The 17638-nt window shown below is 37.8% G+C and overlaps 2 protein-coding genes across 2 annotated transcripts in view; one reads left to right on the top strand and one right to left on the bottom strand.

The window, feature by feature from the left end:
• Positions 1-797: 797 nt before the first annotated feature.
• On the bottom strand, positions 798-6765 carry cnga4 (cyclic nucleotide gated channel subunit alpha 4). The gene is made up of 7 exons (XM_084724043.1): positions 6477-6765; positions 6082-6183; positions 5860-5966; positions 4380-4963; positions 3964-4209; positions 3083-3248; positions 798-1707 (listed from the first exon to the last, which is right to left on the bottom strand). Exons 1-7 carry the CDS (start codon positions 6626-6628, stop codon positions 878-880), a joined length of 2187 nt encoding a protein of 728 aa, XP_084580169.1. The 5' UTR covers positions 6629-6765; the 3' UTR covers positions 798-877.
• A 2037-nt stretch (positions 6766-8802) lies between these two features.
• fhip1b (FHF complex subunit HOOK interacting protein 1B) overlaps positions 8803-17638 on the top strand; it is a 29566-nt gene continuing 20730 nt past the window's right edge. The window contains exons 1-2 of the mRNA XM_084724819.1: positions 8803-9127; positions 15527-16022. Of these exons, the coding sequence (XP_084580945.1) occupies positions 15894-16022 (129 nt within the window). The 5' untranslated portion in view covers positions 8803-9127; positions 15527-15893. The remainder of the gene's footprint in view (positions 9128-15526; positions 16023-17638) is intronic.

Raw genomic sequence — 17638 nt, 5'->3', positions numbered from 1 at the left:
AAGGTAAAAATAAATAAATAAATAAAAAGCTGTTTTGTTAGCAGTTTCATGCAGCAATTATTTTACTTCTACCAAACTACACTTGTCACTCATATCGCCTTCCAGAAGGAAACATGCATCTACTCGTGGACCAGAGGCTAGTGTTCATGTGCAGGATGCAAACATTAATGCTGTCTTCCTTGCCTCAGCTGTAACATTAGCACCATGAAGGTAGCAAGGATGTTGATACAGTTGGCAGGAGCAATTCAGTAGAAAGAAAATCGTGTTCCTGACAGTGCTAAATTAGTAAATATCATATTGGAATATCAGATTATTACCATGACTGTAGGTTTCTTTGTGGTGGTGTTGTGGGACTACACACTTTTCTAAGTGTGGATCACAGCTTGTAAGGCTGTGGATCTCTTTCTGTAATCATTGTTATCAATCAAGCTAACGCTTGAGCAATTATAATGGAATAATACTGGAAAATATGAGCTTATTTACCCTGTATCAATATTTTTTAAATTACATAGCAAAGCAAAATAATATTTTAATCATTTAAAAAATTGCTGTTGATGTTGATAGAAGTCTGATGACATCGGCCGTTAATAGTCTATATAAATGCATTTCCAAGACCAAGAGAGGCAAATTAAATATCAAAAGTGTCAAAATGTGTAAAATACCATACAATAAAAAAAAAATATCATCTCATGTAGTTTCCGCACCTTGTTCTGCTTTGATGATAGACATTTATTTGAGGATACAATGCTGCCATCTAGTGGTATAAGGTTGTATTGCATAAATCTGTCAGTGAGACCTTGAGGTTTTCAGTAATTTTATTAATCTAAACAGACAGATATACATTTGAACTTTATTCAGACTTTGCTCTCCTTTTCAGTTATGTATTTTTTTCATTTTTTTTCTGCCCTTCATCTTTTGGCCCCATTTCTCTTTTTTCTGAGTCTTCTTCAGCATTTCCTCTCCACTTTTCAGATTCACTCTCTTCACTTTTCTCTTCTTTCTCATCTTCAAGTTCAATCTCAGCTCCATCTCCTTTTCCAGGTCTGTCATCTCCTTTCTCTCTGTTTTTCTCTCCATCATCATCTTTTTTATTTTCCTTAACATCTGGTTCTGTCAGCCCAAATTTATCTCCCTCTACCATCCTTTCTACATCCTCTTTTGTGCTTTTAGTGCTTTCTCCATCTCCATCTTTGGTCACATCATTACCCTCTTCTCCCTGTCCCTGTTTTTTTACCTTTGCATCTGAACCCTCTTCTTCTCCCTCTGCCTCTTCTCGCTCCCATCCAACCTCTCCTCCAACCCCTTCACCTCTTTCCTGTACTCTTTCTCCTTCTTCCCCATCTTCAGGCAGCTGAGGCCCCAGTGCCGCCACTTCCCACTCCAGCTGCTCCACCCTGGCCTGCATCTTACGGTTGCTGGACTCTAATTCCACCATGAGTCGAGCTAGTTTTGTCTGGAGGACTTCCAAGTTGCTCTCCAGCCTTTGTATCTTGGTTTCAACTTTTTCTGCTTCGCCCTCCTCGCCCTCCCCACTCTCCTCCAACATGCCCATCTTGGTGAGGATCTGTCTGCCTTTCTCCTCCAGGTGACGTTTGGCTGCAGGGAACTCAGAGAGCACATCTGTCAGGTCCTCTTTAGACAGGCTGAACAGGTCAGAGTGGCCAATACTTCGGATGTTGGCAGTGCGACGATTGCCTGACTTGTTACCTAAAATCAAACATGTTGTCATTTTTTCGAAAAGTTCATTGAGAAGGAAAGATTCAATATTACCAAACCATGTTATATTATACAGGACAAGCCTATTTTAGAGTATAAAGGAAATTATTTTTGTTGCTGTCTTAAATATTTTACAGTTGTCTGAATGGTTTATGTGTTTTGAGTGATGATGCAATAATTTTACAATCTTTTCAAACAATAACAAAATGCTAACATTGTACTTTATGTCTTGTGCTTAATACTGTTCTGCACAGCTAATGTGTGCAAACTTTTGTTCATCTGTGCTTTATTGCTTTGCAATGAATAATGGCTTTTATATTATCAGTGGTGGACAAAGTACTCAACCCCAGTACTTGAGTCAAAGTATAGATACTCCTGGTCAAATATTACTCAACTACAAGTGAAAGTTGCTCAGTCAAAATTTTACTAATTTTACTTTATTTTAGTTAAAGTACGAGAGTACTTGGTATTAAAAATACTTAAGTATTCAAAAGTATGTTTTTAAAAATACTTAAGTATTAAAAAATACAAAGTACAAAGTACATTTTGTAATATCAATATATGCTGTATTGTTTTCATGATACATTTACAGAAGCTTGTAAGTCTCTGTCCCATTTTAAAGGAGCTACTGTGATTGGTTTCTTTCTGTGAGGAACACAGAATGTGACCAATTCCATTTTAGAAAAGAAAAAACACCAACAGCTGACTTCAACGATGTGCTCAGTCAGTCAAAAGTACAATATTTGTCTTTGAAATGTAGTGGAGTGAAAGTCAGAAGTTTCAAAAAAAAAAAACAAATACTCAAGTAAAGTACAGATACTCAAAAAATGTACTTAAGTACAGTACTCAAGTAAATGTACTTTGTTACTGTCCACCACTGTATGTTATTGCAGCAACACTTACTACTTTTTGATGAAAATTAGCCAGCAGGTGAACATTGCCACATTAATAGACATGTTTAGTGTATGTTTCACAGTTATACAACCAGTACAGAGAAAACAGAGAATGTCTTTGGTCTAACTTTGTATACAAAGTGGAAGGTGCAACTCTTATTTAAAGGTCCAGTGTGTAAGATTTACAGGAATGTATTGGCAGAATGTGGCTGAAATGGAATATAATATTCATAATTATGCCACGAAATCCTATACATTGGGCCATTGGGCCTGATTATTATTGATTGCTTGAATGTATAATGTATATATTGTGTAATGTGTCTCAAATTTCAGCTTTACCACAACCAACCAGATTGTCCAGTCTTGACCAGTCATAACACAGTAGGTGCTTCATGACCATTCATCACTATTGATCACACACGGATTAGTAAATGCCATATTAACCTGTGCAAAGTACTTGTCACTTGACTTACCTTTGATGTTGAGGATACTAATTTCCCCAAAGAAATTCCCTTCACTCAGCACAGCAAACTCTGTGACCCCATCATCTGCTACCACTGCAAGTTTTCCGTCTTTGATGATGTACATTTCATGGCCTACATCTCCTTTCTTGCACACATACTCTCCTGGACTGAACACCTGCAAGGCAAAAGGCATGAGAAACTGCTTCATCCTCTAACAGTTCTTTACTCAAAGTGATGTATGAGATTAAAAAAACCCCAAAAACTAGGCAAAGCAGGGTTTAATTCAAGTCTGCGTGATATGAATACAATTGAGCTATTGTGTATTGACCACGAGAGTAACAGGCAGCTGATAGCCCTTCAAACTTATGGATGCACAACATTAATTGAACTGTACTTCCTGCATTGGTATTTGGCAATTTTTGCCAGTGAGATATCCTCTTTTGATTTTGCATTCTGTGCTTGAGTTGATGTTATATTATTCTGGATGCATGTTTTAATTGTTTATATTTCTGGATTTATTTATATGGGTTTTATCTGTATTTATAAATATTAATATTTATTATAATATATTTTGATATATGTTACTAGTTTATATATTGTTGCGTAGTTTTATGGTTTTATCTTTTTAATACATGCTTATGGACCTGTTGACTTGCATGCTTTGTGGACTGATGGACAATATCAGCTGATAACTGACATCCCACCGAGACTCATGATTGGCCAGCACAGGTGTTAAAAATCAATTATTTAAAGCCACCATTTCAGTCGTCTTTTTAACAGTGGAAATACATTTTGCTGGTATAATTAAGAACCTCACACCATTGTGTATTATCAACACATGCCAACAACATTGCAAAATCCCAACCCCCCAATCTTTTTCCCCCTCTGACCTGAGGTGTTAGTTTCAGCACCAGCTCCTCCAGAAGACTTTTCTCACAATTTTGGAAGATGGTAACTTTGGAGAGTGTGGGAAGGTGAACGCTGACGGCGATCTCTGTCCTCAGGTGTAAGGGCAGCTGCTGCAGGATTTCATTCTCTCGCATGATCTTTTTATTGATGTGAAGATGCTGGTACCAGTTGTCTATACGCTGTCGAAGCTCCTTGCTAATGTGATGGCTACGCAAGTATGCCTTCACCTGGGAGAAGAAGAGAGAACCTTATTTTCTATAGAACGAATAGTGTCTAGCCAAAGAATACAATTAAGCACAAAGTTTCAACACCTTTCGTACAGTTTACTGATTGTAAAACTGTCATAAGGAAGACTCAGTTCAGAAACAGATATCTTTCTGACTGTCATTCAACTCACCAGCTCATGGTTTGGGAAGAAGACATTATCACGGTCCCTTAGGCTTGTGATGACATTGCCAACATTACCAACAATTGATGCAAACACTAGCACAGCAATGAGCAGGTCTGTAATCATAAACAAGTATTCCTCTTCCCTCTTTGGTAGGGGGGTGTCTCCTACTGTGGTGAAAATTTGGGCAGAGAACCAGAAACAGTAAAAGTACTGACGACGCATGGACGCAAACTCTGGGTTGGTGATGTTGGGGTAGACCCAGCGATCACTTCCAAACCCGATGTAACTGGACAGTGAAAAGTAGAGACAGGCATTCCAGTGGATCAGCACAAAGATGTAGATCATGAGCTTGGAGATACGGAAGGTGTTTGGGTAGGAGGTTCTCGTCTCCATGCGATCCAGGGCCTCGTTGAGTCGTGGCATACGCAGAAGGCGGTTGATCCTCACCAGCGGAGTTTGGACACCAAAGGCAAAGTAGAGAAGGTCGGTGGGCAGCAGGGAAACCAGGTCTCTTAAGAAACGTTTGGAGTGCAGGTAGTGCTTTTTCAGCTGAGTTAGGTCCTTGACCAAGATGCCCTGATCCAAGTAACCTGGAAAGGGGAGAATAAGGTTTTTAAAAGCCCAGAGTATACTTTATACACAGGTACAATTACCTAGTCCAAGGGTTCCCAAACTTTTACTATGGACCCTCAGTGCGAGATGATTTTGTCTAAAATGTCCAGTGTATAGGATATAGTGGCCTCTAGTGGTGAGATTGTAGGTTGCAACCAACTGAGTACCACTCGCCTCTTCCTACCCTTCCAAGTATGTAGGAGAACCTATGGTGGCTGCAAAAAATCTGAAAGGTCCTTTCTAGACCCAGTATTTGGTTTGTCCATTCTGGGCTACTGTAGAAAAATAGCGGTTCAACATGGCTGCCCCCATGGAAGAGGACCCACTGCCTCTGTAGATATAAACATCTCACTCTAAGGTAACAAAAAAAAACAACAATTCTTATTTTCAGATGATTACATACAAATGGAAACAATAAATATTTTATTTCTAACATAGTCTACTATTAGATTCCCCCAAATCAAACTAGGACCACTATAAATTACAATCATTTGAAATATTCTATTCCTCCTTTTGCTGAGGATCTCCTAAAACCCACTCTAGGACCCCTGTTGGTCCCCAGACCCCAGTTTGAAAACCACTGACCCAGTCCAACCATAGTTGGCACTATCTATTAGGAAAGTATTACTTTTATGCTTTCGCATCATGACATGTGAGCTCTCATCATCTGACAACCCAAGATGATTGTTTGGTTTGGTTTGGTTTGGTTTGGTTTGGTTTGATTGTCTGCAGAGTTGCTCTTGTGTTAACATACTGTCCATGGTTGGTATGGCACAATACCCACTGATTGTTATCATATTATACAGAACAATGGACTGAGGCAGCCATGCCTGACTGCTTTTTCAATCAAAATTACAAAAACTGAAACATTTACCTGTGTGAACAGTGATGATCATGTCAACAATATACATGAGGTCTGACAGATAGTCCAGCGTAAGCCACACAGGCATGTAGCTCATTGCAATTGTAGTGAAGCACGTCCTGAGAACACATCATCAATAAGACTTAAGTTTAATGAATGTCAAATGATTAGGGATATGAGCTTTTATATACAGTTTGATTATAATTTGATATTCATCATATTCCATTTTTTAACCTCAAAATGATGATCACCGAGTTGTAGACAATGGGCAAGATCATGACCTGTAGCCAGACGTAATAAAACTGTTCTGCTGGATCCACCAACCATTCTTGCCAGCTGAGAGGGAAATGATGATGAAGAGAAGAGAGAGTGAAATGAAGATTCACAACTTGATTAGTCTCGATAATGTGCTGTGTCTCTAAAGATAAGTCATAGTTTCTTGTTTTCACAATAATATAAAATATGTGTAAATATGTTTAATTTTTCATCAGTCCAGTCTGAATGAATTTATAAAAGTCATCACACTAAATGTATTTGCATTTGCCTACCAGATATCCAATTAGCTCAGTGATTAAGAAAATTCAGATATTGTGAATGTCTTTTCGCAAAAATTTATAACAATTACTCACCTAACTTTCAATTTCTGACTCAGACTGGTGTTAGGTTTCCCTTCATCCTTGTCTCCATCTTGTCCCTCCTCATTCACTTTCTGTCCCCGACGCCACCTGAGCAGTCTCTGCCATTGGTTACCTCTGCCTCTAACATCACCTGTTTTATCCATTCTCCAATGTATAGCCTTAGATTAACACATTTTTCAAAACAAGGATGGCCTTTGCTCTTGTTCCCTCCAGCAGGAGCGTTGCACTCTCTTGGACAATGATTCACACAACCTTGTTGACTTGCATCCTGCAGCAGACATCCAACAACAAACCAGGTGTACCTGCACACTGCCTGGTGATGCAGGTCTCTATGGAAGGAAACCACAACAGATGTCATGTGTCCTCTGGGAATTCCTCCTTCCCCTAGAAAACCAGAGAGGTACTCTGTCATCCCAGAGACTGCATACAACAAACAGCAAGTGGAGTATAGAGCACACGTTACAGCAGATGTGTTACTGTCAATCTATAGATAATATAAGTATGCCACAAATGAAAATTAAAAGACATGGTAACACTTTATTTTACAGTACACTAACAAGAATGCTGTAAAATTTACAGTAACTTACTGGCAGCAATTAGCTGGTAACATCTCTGATCAGATGAACCAGAAATCAATCATGAAGTGAAAAGGGGATAATGAAACTATCAGGACAACACCCACCGAGACCCACTGTTTCCTCTGTGGAAACAAACCATCAGCCGCTGACTTAAACTCAGTCCATTACTCTGGCTTCAACTCTGCACACTGATTAGCTACAGCAGCCTCAAAGGGTCAAAACTGGCTTTAAAGACAAAGTGGAGTCACTGGAGGGGGAGCATGCATACATTTTTATTGTTGTATTTTATTCATGATTTTCTTATGGCACTAACTTGATGGGCAGGAACATTGCTTTATTTTATTTCTTTATCATCCTATTTTATTCTTTTTTATTCTTTTCACTTGTAAATCTTTTATTTTCATATTTTAGCTGCCTAATGACTTGTGGATCTTCATGATGAACAACTACAAAACAATAACTAATTATTTCCAGTTTTTCTTAATCGCTCATTATTTGAGACACCCTTAACATTCTGTAAACCAGGGACACTTACTGTTTTTTGCGATTGCTTACACACTAAAATTAAGTATAACACACAGTCAGTGAAACTTGACACCCAAGGAGCAAAACCCCAGCCCAGATCTGCACAACTATAAGAAGATTCTCAGCCTCACACTTTTTGCAAAACACTAAACACAGTGTTTTTCAAATCACTAAACACACATCTCTACATTAGACACGGAAATCTAATATCATGTCACTTCTTTGCCCTTTCAAAACACTGCCTTTTAAAATAAAACACAATTCAAACAGTGGATCAGTGAAAGCCATCAGGTGTACAGACACTTAGATACTTAACTGTAAACTCTCATAAGACATAAGTCAGGGTCTGAGATGTTAACCTCTGCTGTTCCTATCTTAACCATTCATATAATCTGTCTTTTGTGAGTCCCCCAACTTTATGAAAGTACAATATTAACTTCGATTGCTCCTTTAAGCCAGCACAGGATGAGAAGTTATATATCAACAGCTGCTGAGGTCACATCAGTATTTCTATTGTCATGACAACTAAGACCATGTGATACAACTGAAAGCACCAGGGAAGCTAGTAGACTTTGAGCTGGGACTGATTTGTCAAACTCCAAGGTTCAGATGTTATGGGTTGATTTTAAGCCTTGATATCTCATTTTTATTAGTTTCTCCGTAGTAATGGCTAAAACAGAACCCTATCAACATTAGTATGTTACACATTGTACACCTGGCATTGTTAATATAAATTAGGTTTTATAAAGCATTTAAAACACTTATAATATTGTTGTACAGATGACACACTTTTAATTCTGCCTAAATTAACTTATTTTGTTATTTATTAAGCAGACAAAAATGTTCTATGGTGTTTTCCTGGTGAGAGGAAAATGGCCTGTTAATGCAGTCTAAATGTATTTATACCTCATTTATGCATATGTTTTCAATAACATACACCAAAATAATGTAATGTGATGCAGAAATGTCAGTAAAAATGTCAAGTAAATTCATTTGTGCACAAATTGACTCCTTTTTTTTTTTTTTTAGCAAGGCCTATTGTAAACTGGCATGCGATGGTATGTCATTTTTAAAAAGTGGGTCCCCAGAAAATTTTGCAAGCAATAAATTAGGTCACAGTCTTTGCTCCTTAATTTTGGCACTTTAAAGCCTTCATACAGCAGAGGGGAGCCGCGTCGCTGTGGGTGTGAGTCAGAGAAGCCGTGTGGGAGGAGTTAAAGTAAGATGGCTGCGGGAGAGAGAAGAGTGTTTGAGAAATCATCAAATGGGATGTTTATCTGTCGCTAACAGGATGCACAGCAGCCCGAATGAGGGAGTGGTTAATTTTTTAGCTCCCCCGGCTCAGTATGGTCTAGCTCACCAGTTGTCTCCAGGTTACCTGCGTGCTGCTCGCCCGTTTACAGCTCTGACATTGTGGAATTCATTAGCAGCTAGTCGTTAGCAACCCACCAGCGCTAACTCACTAGCAGCCAGCTAGCAGGTATCCGTGGAAATCAGCACCTCACAACAACTGTTGAGGCTCTTACAAATATATTGAAGGTATGTAACTTCGGAATTACCAAATATTAACTTAAACTTGATGAACTGACGATACACGTGGCTGACATTTCCAAGATAGCCAATTATCTTTGCAGTATCAAGTAGCTTGCTATATCATCTCGCCATTGACTTGCATTGATTGTTGTTTTCCGACGGACCCTAACGTGAAGCTGCGTCGGTTGCCTAAGTTAATGTTAATATAAGACAATCTGGCACAGGATGGTGATTTCAAAATCCAAAGCCCAAACGCTGTTAAGATAGTATTAATTAACCAATCGGTTTAAAGGCAAGGTCGCACTGTTTGGCGGTTGCACTTATGAGCTTAGGTGTGCTAACAGACTGTCAGACTGAGGGCGACTCATGACCCAAAACACTGCAGTGATTGATGTCTGAATTTGTATGATACGATCTGTAAACGAATTGCATTAAAATGATGGATTTTGTTCCCCCTCCAACTTAATCACAGGCATTGCTCTGGTAGTCATCTTTATCCTGTCAGCTGTGACAAAAACATCTAATTCTTCAATGATCTGTCATTTATGTACACCTAAACATTGAGTAGACCAGGTCTTTTGATCAGTGGCAAATGACTGAAGTGGCACTCTGATTAAGTGCACAGTACTGATAGATACAGATAACATTATATAGCTCTAGAAGAATGAATTCACTCAAGTTTAGGGCTGGATATCCAATATCAATGCTGTTTTGAGTATTGACTGAAATGTGTCTGTAGCAGAGTTTTGAAAAATGAGAAAAAAGTATGGAAAGCAACAAATGCTCAGTCAGACTTCTAGTTTTTTTAAAAACCTTTTCTTTGATCACATATTTACTCCTGTGAATCATAATTTTTCAGGCGTGCACAATATGGATTTTTTTTTTTTTGATTTTCACTAATAAGATTATTGATAATTACACATTTTTGTATTTTAAAAAGAAGTTTATATAACTTAGTTCATGCACACCTGAGGGTAATAAAGGCTGAAATGTAGTGAGCAAACCCTAACCCTTTAATATTCCACAGCTCTGACCAAACAAAACTGACATCACTCTTACATTAAAAAAAAGAACAGTTCTGAGTCTTAAAATGTTCATTTATTTTTCTGTTAAACATAAACCTTTCACAAATATACTTGCTTTTATTGAACATGTTGCCTAAGAATCCAAATTAAATGCTTTGACATAACCTGTCACTTTATATACTAATAAAGCCGATATTGAACAGCTTTAATTTCATTATCGGAATAACAAATGATAAAACTAAATTTCCCATTATCACCTGATAATTTATTTGCTGTTGTGACAAACTGAACTCAAGATCCTCTTGCTAGGTATTTCCAGATACATCTCACAGTTTTCATTAGCAAGGCCAAGAATGCACTTCCACGCTCAAATTATTTTTAATTTTTCGTAATTTTAGATTGAATTAGAGCTGAACCAATTACTTGATCAACAGAAAATATTAATCAGCAACAAATTTAATAAATGAGCATTCTTTTGATAAACACAGATTTGACAAAAAAATTGCTTGTTTCAGCTTCTGCAATGTGAGCATTTGCGTTCTTTTTATTTTTTTTAAGCTTGTTGATAAATATCTTTGACTTTGAAGTGTTGATTGTACAAAACTGAATTATTTGGAGTTCTTACACACAAGTGATTGAAAGTGCCTCACCTAGGCAAATTATGACAATAAAATATCTCCAGTGTAGATGTCTGTATACAGTGTTTTGCTTGATCAGCTCATTTGTAAAGCTATTCTCTCAGGATAGGTTTGGAACAACTTTTGAGTGTTGGTTGAGAAACTGGTTGCTGTAGTTGGGGGTGGTGGTTACAGAGCGGAAGTACTTGAGATCAGTAAACAGGCTACAGGAAATAAATTATTGCATGTATGGAATAGATGGCACACAGGTGACAATGTTTTCTGGGTTGTGATTAAGATCACTGACCTAAAAATGCATGTTAAGGTAAGGGGGAGTCTGTATTGACTCATATCTGTTCTAGCTGACGTTCAGAACGTGATCTAGATTTCTGTCGCATTTGTCCCATCTCCTCAGTGAAAGCTCACTGACTCTACCACTGCAAACACAGCAGTGATCAGTGAAGTTCAGTCTTAAAACAGACGGGGACAAAATAGAAATGTGAAGAATGTGAGGGACAGAACTTGGACTTTGGAGCTCTGCCTGTATTCACACCTGTGTACACCTGGATAATTCCTGCAGAAAGCAGGTGTGGCTGTCAGCTTGTCCATTGTGGCAAGTCACAGACTTTGGAATTAAGCATTTCTCCTCTTACAGTCTGTTTGAACTTCTGAGAGAGTATATGTTGACCTCTTTTTGGTGTGAGATTGTAACAGTCAAGATGAGCTGTAGCTTGGTGTGTTTGATCAAAACTTTAGACAAACTCTCTTGTCTTTATGAAGGCAGCCTCCCTTTAGTGGAATCTGTAGTGAACTTTAAACTCATTTTATGGGCGTTTTTTATAATGCGGTGTGTGTGTGTGTGTCTGTGTGTGACATGAAAATAAAACGCATTTTGAATTTCCGTATGTGGCATACTTCATATTAGCTGGGTCCTGCATGTCATGATCAGTTTGGTTGGTTGTAAAAGCTGAAGCAGACTGGCTTACGTGTATTTAAGGTAATATCATTTATGGTTTATCCTAGGTAGGTCCTATTTTTAGTGAGCTTATTGTCAATCTGTTATTTTGCTTCGATTTCTCTGTTTTGGGTCTTTGTGGGTTGAGTTTCTTGCCACTTTGGATTCAGTTAGTGTATTTAGAGAAAAGATTAAATTTTCTCTGAACAACATGAGTATCATTAACTTCGACTCACCTGCTCAGGGCTGGTGAATCATTAAATACTGAGTGGATATTATTTTACCAGCCTTTTTTCAGTGCGTTTTGTGTGTAGATTTCATACAGCTACTGTATGAAAAATTCAATAAAGAAGGCATGGAGCCTTATTGATTTAGCAAAGTCAAGCCTGAAGTCATCCAATCTGTTACCAGTCATGTGGCTTAGTCCACATCATGTGGCCACAAATCATAATAAATACAGTTGTAATCTCTTTATAGCTTATTCATCTACACTCATTAACATATTGAACCTTGCAGGACCAATCACAGGGTATTATGAATTATCTTTTACTTTAAGGGACAGTTTACCCCAGAACCAAAAATACCTGTTTTTCTTCTGGCTTGTGGTTTCATTTATCCATCTGTACTGTTTTGGTGTGAGTTGCCCATTCTTGGAGATGCTGACTGTAGAGATTTCTGGCATCTCTCCAAAATAATGGGACTAAATGACACAAGACCTGTGTTATGCCAAGCACCAAAAAATGCATTTCAAAAATTCTAAACCATTGTCTCTTGCCAAAAATCATGACCATGATGAGTTTAAAGTAATCCACAGACATTAGAGCAGTTTCATGTAGGCAGTACTTTCTTTGCACTGTAGAATGTGCCTGAAGTACTTTAGAATACCAGTACTGCTTCTTTGTAATAGAAAGAAAAAAGTTCCTAAATGAAAGTGCTCACAACAAGGTGTGTGAATTATCTTGAATAACCAGGTCATGATTTTTGGAAAGAGACACTGGTGTTGAATTTTTCAAATGTAATTTTGTGGGTGCTTGGAGCAACACAGGACTTGTGCAATTTAGTCCCATTATATTGGAGAGATTATTGGGTGAACTGTCTCTTTAAACAATAATAGATAAAATACAGAAATAGGTTTCAAGCTCCATCAACTAATGCTTGTGACATAAACGCTGAACTAAATGCATTACAGTGAGATCAGGCTTCTCTAGCAGGCGGCTTACTTTGATGCTGAAGTTTCTCTTAAAGGAATATCTCTTTTAAGTAACAAATAGGCCTGTTTGTTTCAAAGGTGGCATCAAATTTTTGCTCTTTGCTCCCTCTTGGAAGTCAGCAGCTGTGATCAGCTTTGATTCACAACAGATCACAACAGATTCCAATAGCAACACAGACTGAGTCCCAGCAGAAAAAAGACATCAAAACATCAAAACCACTGTTGCAACATAATCCACTTCTCAACTGTTGATCCATCTGTTCAGTCATTTCTAAATAATCCTCGCAATAAATCACTAAATACACTACTTCCAGCAGATATTTTTGGAGATATTAGGATGTTATAGCCCAGCACGGAGGTATTAGCCAGCTTTAGCTATATTGTAGAAAAACTGAATGTTGTTCAGTCCTAACAGGTGGAGAGTATTTGGTACTGTAAACATTTTTGCTATCACATGTCCTTAAATTCCTTATCCGTTTTGTGCAGAAAATTGACAGTAACTTATAGGTTCCTTTCTATCATATGAATCATGGGACCAGTAATAAGGTCTTAGGGATGTTAATATTAATTAGTGGATCAAAAATCCAGTTAGTGACAGTGCACAAAGGTGTTTTTTTATGTAAACTCTTGCTGCACAACAAATTTCCCTGTGGGGACAATAAAGAAACCTACCTATCTGGGTTAAGAGGATTTGTGCATCCCCTGGACACTGGTTCAGCCCCTGCAGGTGTTTCCAACAATTACAATTGCTTGCTGAATTTCCATCTCCTCAATGTGATGGTAAAGGTGTCACTGACCAGATTTTCTCATATCAAAACTACTTTAAAGGAGAAATATGTAATATGTTTACTGTAATAAACAATAAAATGCTCATGATATGTCATCAGAGATCATGGAAACCTGTGAAGTTGTAATACATGCTTCTCAGATAACAACGCTCCAGCTGCAGTGTCCTCCTTTGAAGTTTTCATTCCAGGCCAGATTAACTTTTTGTATGCCTGTTTTGTGTACTTAGAGTTCAAATTAATGTTGAATGTTCGAAGAATGAGTTTGTTTCTGTTAGAGTCATAAGAAATCATTTAGCCCTAGAATCGTACAGTGCAGGACTTTTTGTTGCTTGTTATTGTCAGTTTACAGTGTTGCAATCTTGTTGTGCTCCTGCAGTTTTCCTGCAGCCTGTCTGAGCTTCCTCGGGTCTGGGGAGGAGGGGGCAGGGCAAAGCAACTTGCTTCAACTATAGATTGTGTCCTAAATATGATCTCAACCTATTTAATATAGCATCTATGGCTTCTACTCGCTATATGAACTGCAGTACTCATTTTAACCATGCACAGTTGCCAAGTATTGCTCCTTTAATTTGTTGTCAGGAGATCCAGACAGCCCATTACAACTTATTTGTTGATACAAGAATGGATTATGCTTTGTTTTAAGTGCCTACATGTAGTGTCTCATCTAATATGGTCTTCAGTATAGCCTGTAAATTATGCAAAAATGTTTTGTTAAAGCTTCTTTATTTTTGGGAAGTTTGTTTCAAAAAGGTTGGTTGGAGCAGGAGCAGCCATTTTGAGTGGGCAGTAATATTTTTAATATAAATAGTTGTGTTAAGTAAAACTTTAATTAAAGAAAAGGGTGTATCTCATATTTTTATAAGCTTTAATGATTTACCTGTCATAACCTGGCTAATGATAGAAGGAAGAGTAATGGTTGAAATTTGCATCCGTAATCCAGAAGGGACAGTTATTCTTGTGTTAAGTAGAAGTTGGACTGGCAGTAGCTTTTTCTCAGAAGAGCCAAATGGTTTCCGTGGTAACAACATACTGTAGAGGCTGACTTATGTTTGTTTAGGAAAACAGAAAAAAACACGTCCACTCTGCTGTACAAATGATATTATTTCTGAATGAATTTGTATTAAGTGCGGTTGGAGGGCAGGAAAATGCATAGGCAACTGACAGTTTAAGCTTTTGGACTGAGGAAGTTATCACCTCAATATATGTCTGGTTATTTGAGACCATTCCATACTATGCTGCAAATGAAGGCGTAGACCTGCCTTAATGGAAATATATTCCATCTATATGTTTCAAATATTTAAGTCATATTTCAATTGATTACCCTATCCATAAAAATGTTCTCTGTCAGGTTTTAAGAAAATGTACCTTTTCATAATGCATATTTTGAATTCATGGTGCTAAATTTGAAATACTGCAATTAACAATTTTATTTACATTTCCCAACAGCTGGCATGAATAATACTCTGTAAGAATTGGCCGTACTTTTGGGGAGCTGTCATATTATCCAATGACAATGGTTAAATATCAACGATTATTTTATATTATATATTAATGGTTATATGTCAGTGGTTCAGACTAATCCAGATTCTGATCAATGTGAGGCTTTGAAAAGTCTAGTTGATCCGTATAAAAGCTATCAGAGCCAAACAAAAAGAAGTTCAGGAAGATATTCAAGTCAAGTAAGTCAAGTATACATTCGGAAAACACACTTGTATATTTTGTGGGGCTATTTTTTGAAAACATGTTATTGATTGTGTCTTCAGGTTTGCATGTTGATGTGTATGTTGTTTTTTTTTGCTTGTTTACACAGCACAGAGTGCCTGTCCTGACTGGCTATGGAGTGGTGTTGGCTTCAGACTGGATGACAGGGTCTACAGGGAGGACAGGGTCACACAGATTCTGAAGCAGCAGCGGGCTTTTCCTGGACCAACACTGATTGGCAGTGACAGCGTGTTTGCAGCTGACCACCTTCCCCTCCTTCTCTCTGTTCAGATACACTTTCCCTCCCCTTTCTCCCCCTCTCCTCCTTCCCACACCATCTTTTTCCCTTTTCTCCCCTCTCTAATTTCTCTTTGCCTTCTGTTGCATCTACACTCCTTACTTTTTTTTTAGTGGCACTCCTTCTCTCGTGTTTGAGCCCTTGTGATCTTTGATCTCTGCCTCTCACTGGGTCCACTATGAGCTGGCTGAGCAGGTTAAACCCACGGGGTCCTGGGAATCGGTCCAGCCGGAGTACCGCCCCCTCCAGTCCCTGCACTGCTGACCCGGAGACCTGTCTAATGGTGTTTGAGAATCACTGGAGACAGGTGAGCTGAAAGCACACCTCTTATCTTGAATCTTGACAGAATTATGCACTATTTTGTTATGATGATAATAGAGCTGCAACGAGTAATTGAGTAGTTGTCAACTATTAAATTAATCACCAACTATTTTGACAATCTATTAAATTGTTTTGAGTCATTTTCTTAAAGAAAAATGTCATAATTCTTTGATTTTGTCTTCTCAAATGTGAATATTTTATGGTTTCTGTAGTCCTCTATGACAGTTAACTGAATATCTTTGAGTTATGGACAAAACAAGACATTTGTGGAGTCACCTTGGGCTTTGGGAAACATATTTTTCCACTATTCTTATATTTCACAGACCAAATGACTAATTAATTGAGAAAATGATAGACAGATAAATTGATAACACGAATAATTGTGAGTTGCAGCTTTAGATATTAACTTATTGTACACTGTAACTTCAGCCTAACATTTTTACAACCTGTATAACATTTTAGTCACCCAACTTCATACCTGTGATGGTATGATATTTATTTATTTATTTTTTTCTTTTATATTTTTGGGGGCATTTTATGCCTTTAATGATAGGACAGCTGAAGACATGACAGGAAATAAGATAAGATATTCCTTTATTAGTCCCACAGTGGGGAAATTTCCAGTATTACAGCAGCAAAGTGGATAGCAAAAATAGAGTAACATCAATAAAAAAAACAATAAATAGCGAACAGTCAGTATAAACAAGGAAATATAATGGGGAAAGAGAGAGTGAGGGAATGACACGCAGCAAAGGGCCATGAGTGGGAGTCAAACCCACAGCTGCTGCGGAGGACTCGCAGCCTTGGTACATGGGGTGTCCACTCTTATCAACTGAGCTATCGAGGCACCCCGTACTTGGCTTTATTATAATGTGCACAGGGCAACTCACCTGTTGAAACATTATCCAGACCACTATACTTTTAATTACTGTAATTCTAAGTGCGTGCAATAGAACAGATATCATTACCTGTGTCCTCCTTCAAAATAAGTGTTTTGGATTGTTATGTTAAAATGGGCATTTTTTGGTAAATGTATCACATCAATGTATCACTCCTTGCATTACTTAAAGCGATGCCACAAATATGTTTTCATCCTCAGACTGCAATGAACTGAGTGAAATTGGTGCTAGAAATAATTACCAAATGAACAAAATCAAAACAGAATTTCCATTTAACAAAGAGGATTTCAAACTGTGAGGCATAGCTCCCCAGGGAGAGTAGTCCACTTCTGAGTCATAACTCATTTAAAGTCATTCCGCGGATATCGTCTCTGATGTTATGACAAATTAATGTCCATAAACCCACTTAGAATTCATACAAAAAGATGGTCCTCATAACTCCAGAACCTGCCTGTGAATCATCATTTTTTCAACTTTTCCTTAGTATCAAAATAGCCCAGTCATGGCTGTTGCAGGTCTCCCCAGGGGGGATTCAAGTAGTTTCGAGGGAGGCTCAGTGAATGGAAGTAATAAAAAAATATATTATGTTGTCTAAAGTAGATCACAGAGAATAGCCTAAATGTGTGTGATTTGGTTAAAGAGATAAATCAGACATAGAGTTGTTTTGAGGAAACTGATACTTGCCTCTAGGTAGACTTTTTTT

Source organism: Lutjanus erythropterus, chromosome 8 (genome assembly GCF_056507025.1).
Source record: "Lutjanus erythropterus isolate fLutEry1 chromosome 8, fLutEry1.hap2, whole genome shotgun sequence".
NCBI classification, from domain to species: domain Eukaryota; kingdom Metazoa; phylum Chordata; class Actinopteri; order Lutjaniformes; family Lutjanidae; genus Lutjanus; species Lutjanus erythropterus.
Note: the sequence above shows the minus strand (reverse complement) of the source record. Positions and strands in the feature narration are given on the sequence as shown.

Excerpts from the sequence above, each read along its gene's own strand:
- cnga4 (XM_084724043.1), bottom strand. The coding sequence starts at position 6,628 with ATGGATAAAACAGGTGATGTTAGAGGCAGAGGTAACCAATGGCAGAGA. Across the intron at positions 6,184-6,476 it reads AGTCAGAAATTGAAAGTTAG|CTGGCAAGAATGGTTGGTGG; the intron begins GTGAGTAATTGT and ends TTTCCCTCTCAG. Across the intron at positions 1,708-3,082 it reads TAGTATCCTCAACATCAAAG|GTAACAAGTCAGGCAATCGT; the intron begins GTAAGTCAAGTG and ends GTTTGATTTTAG.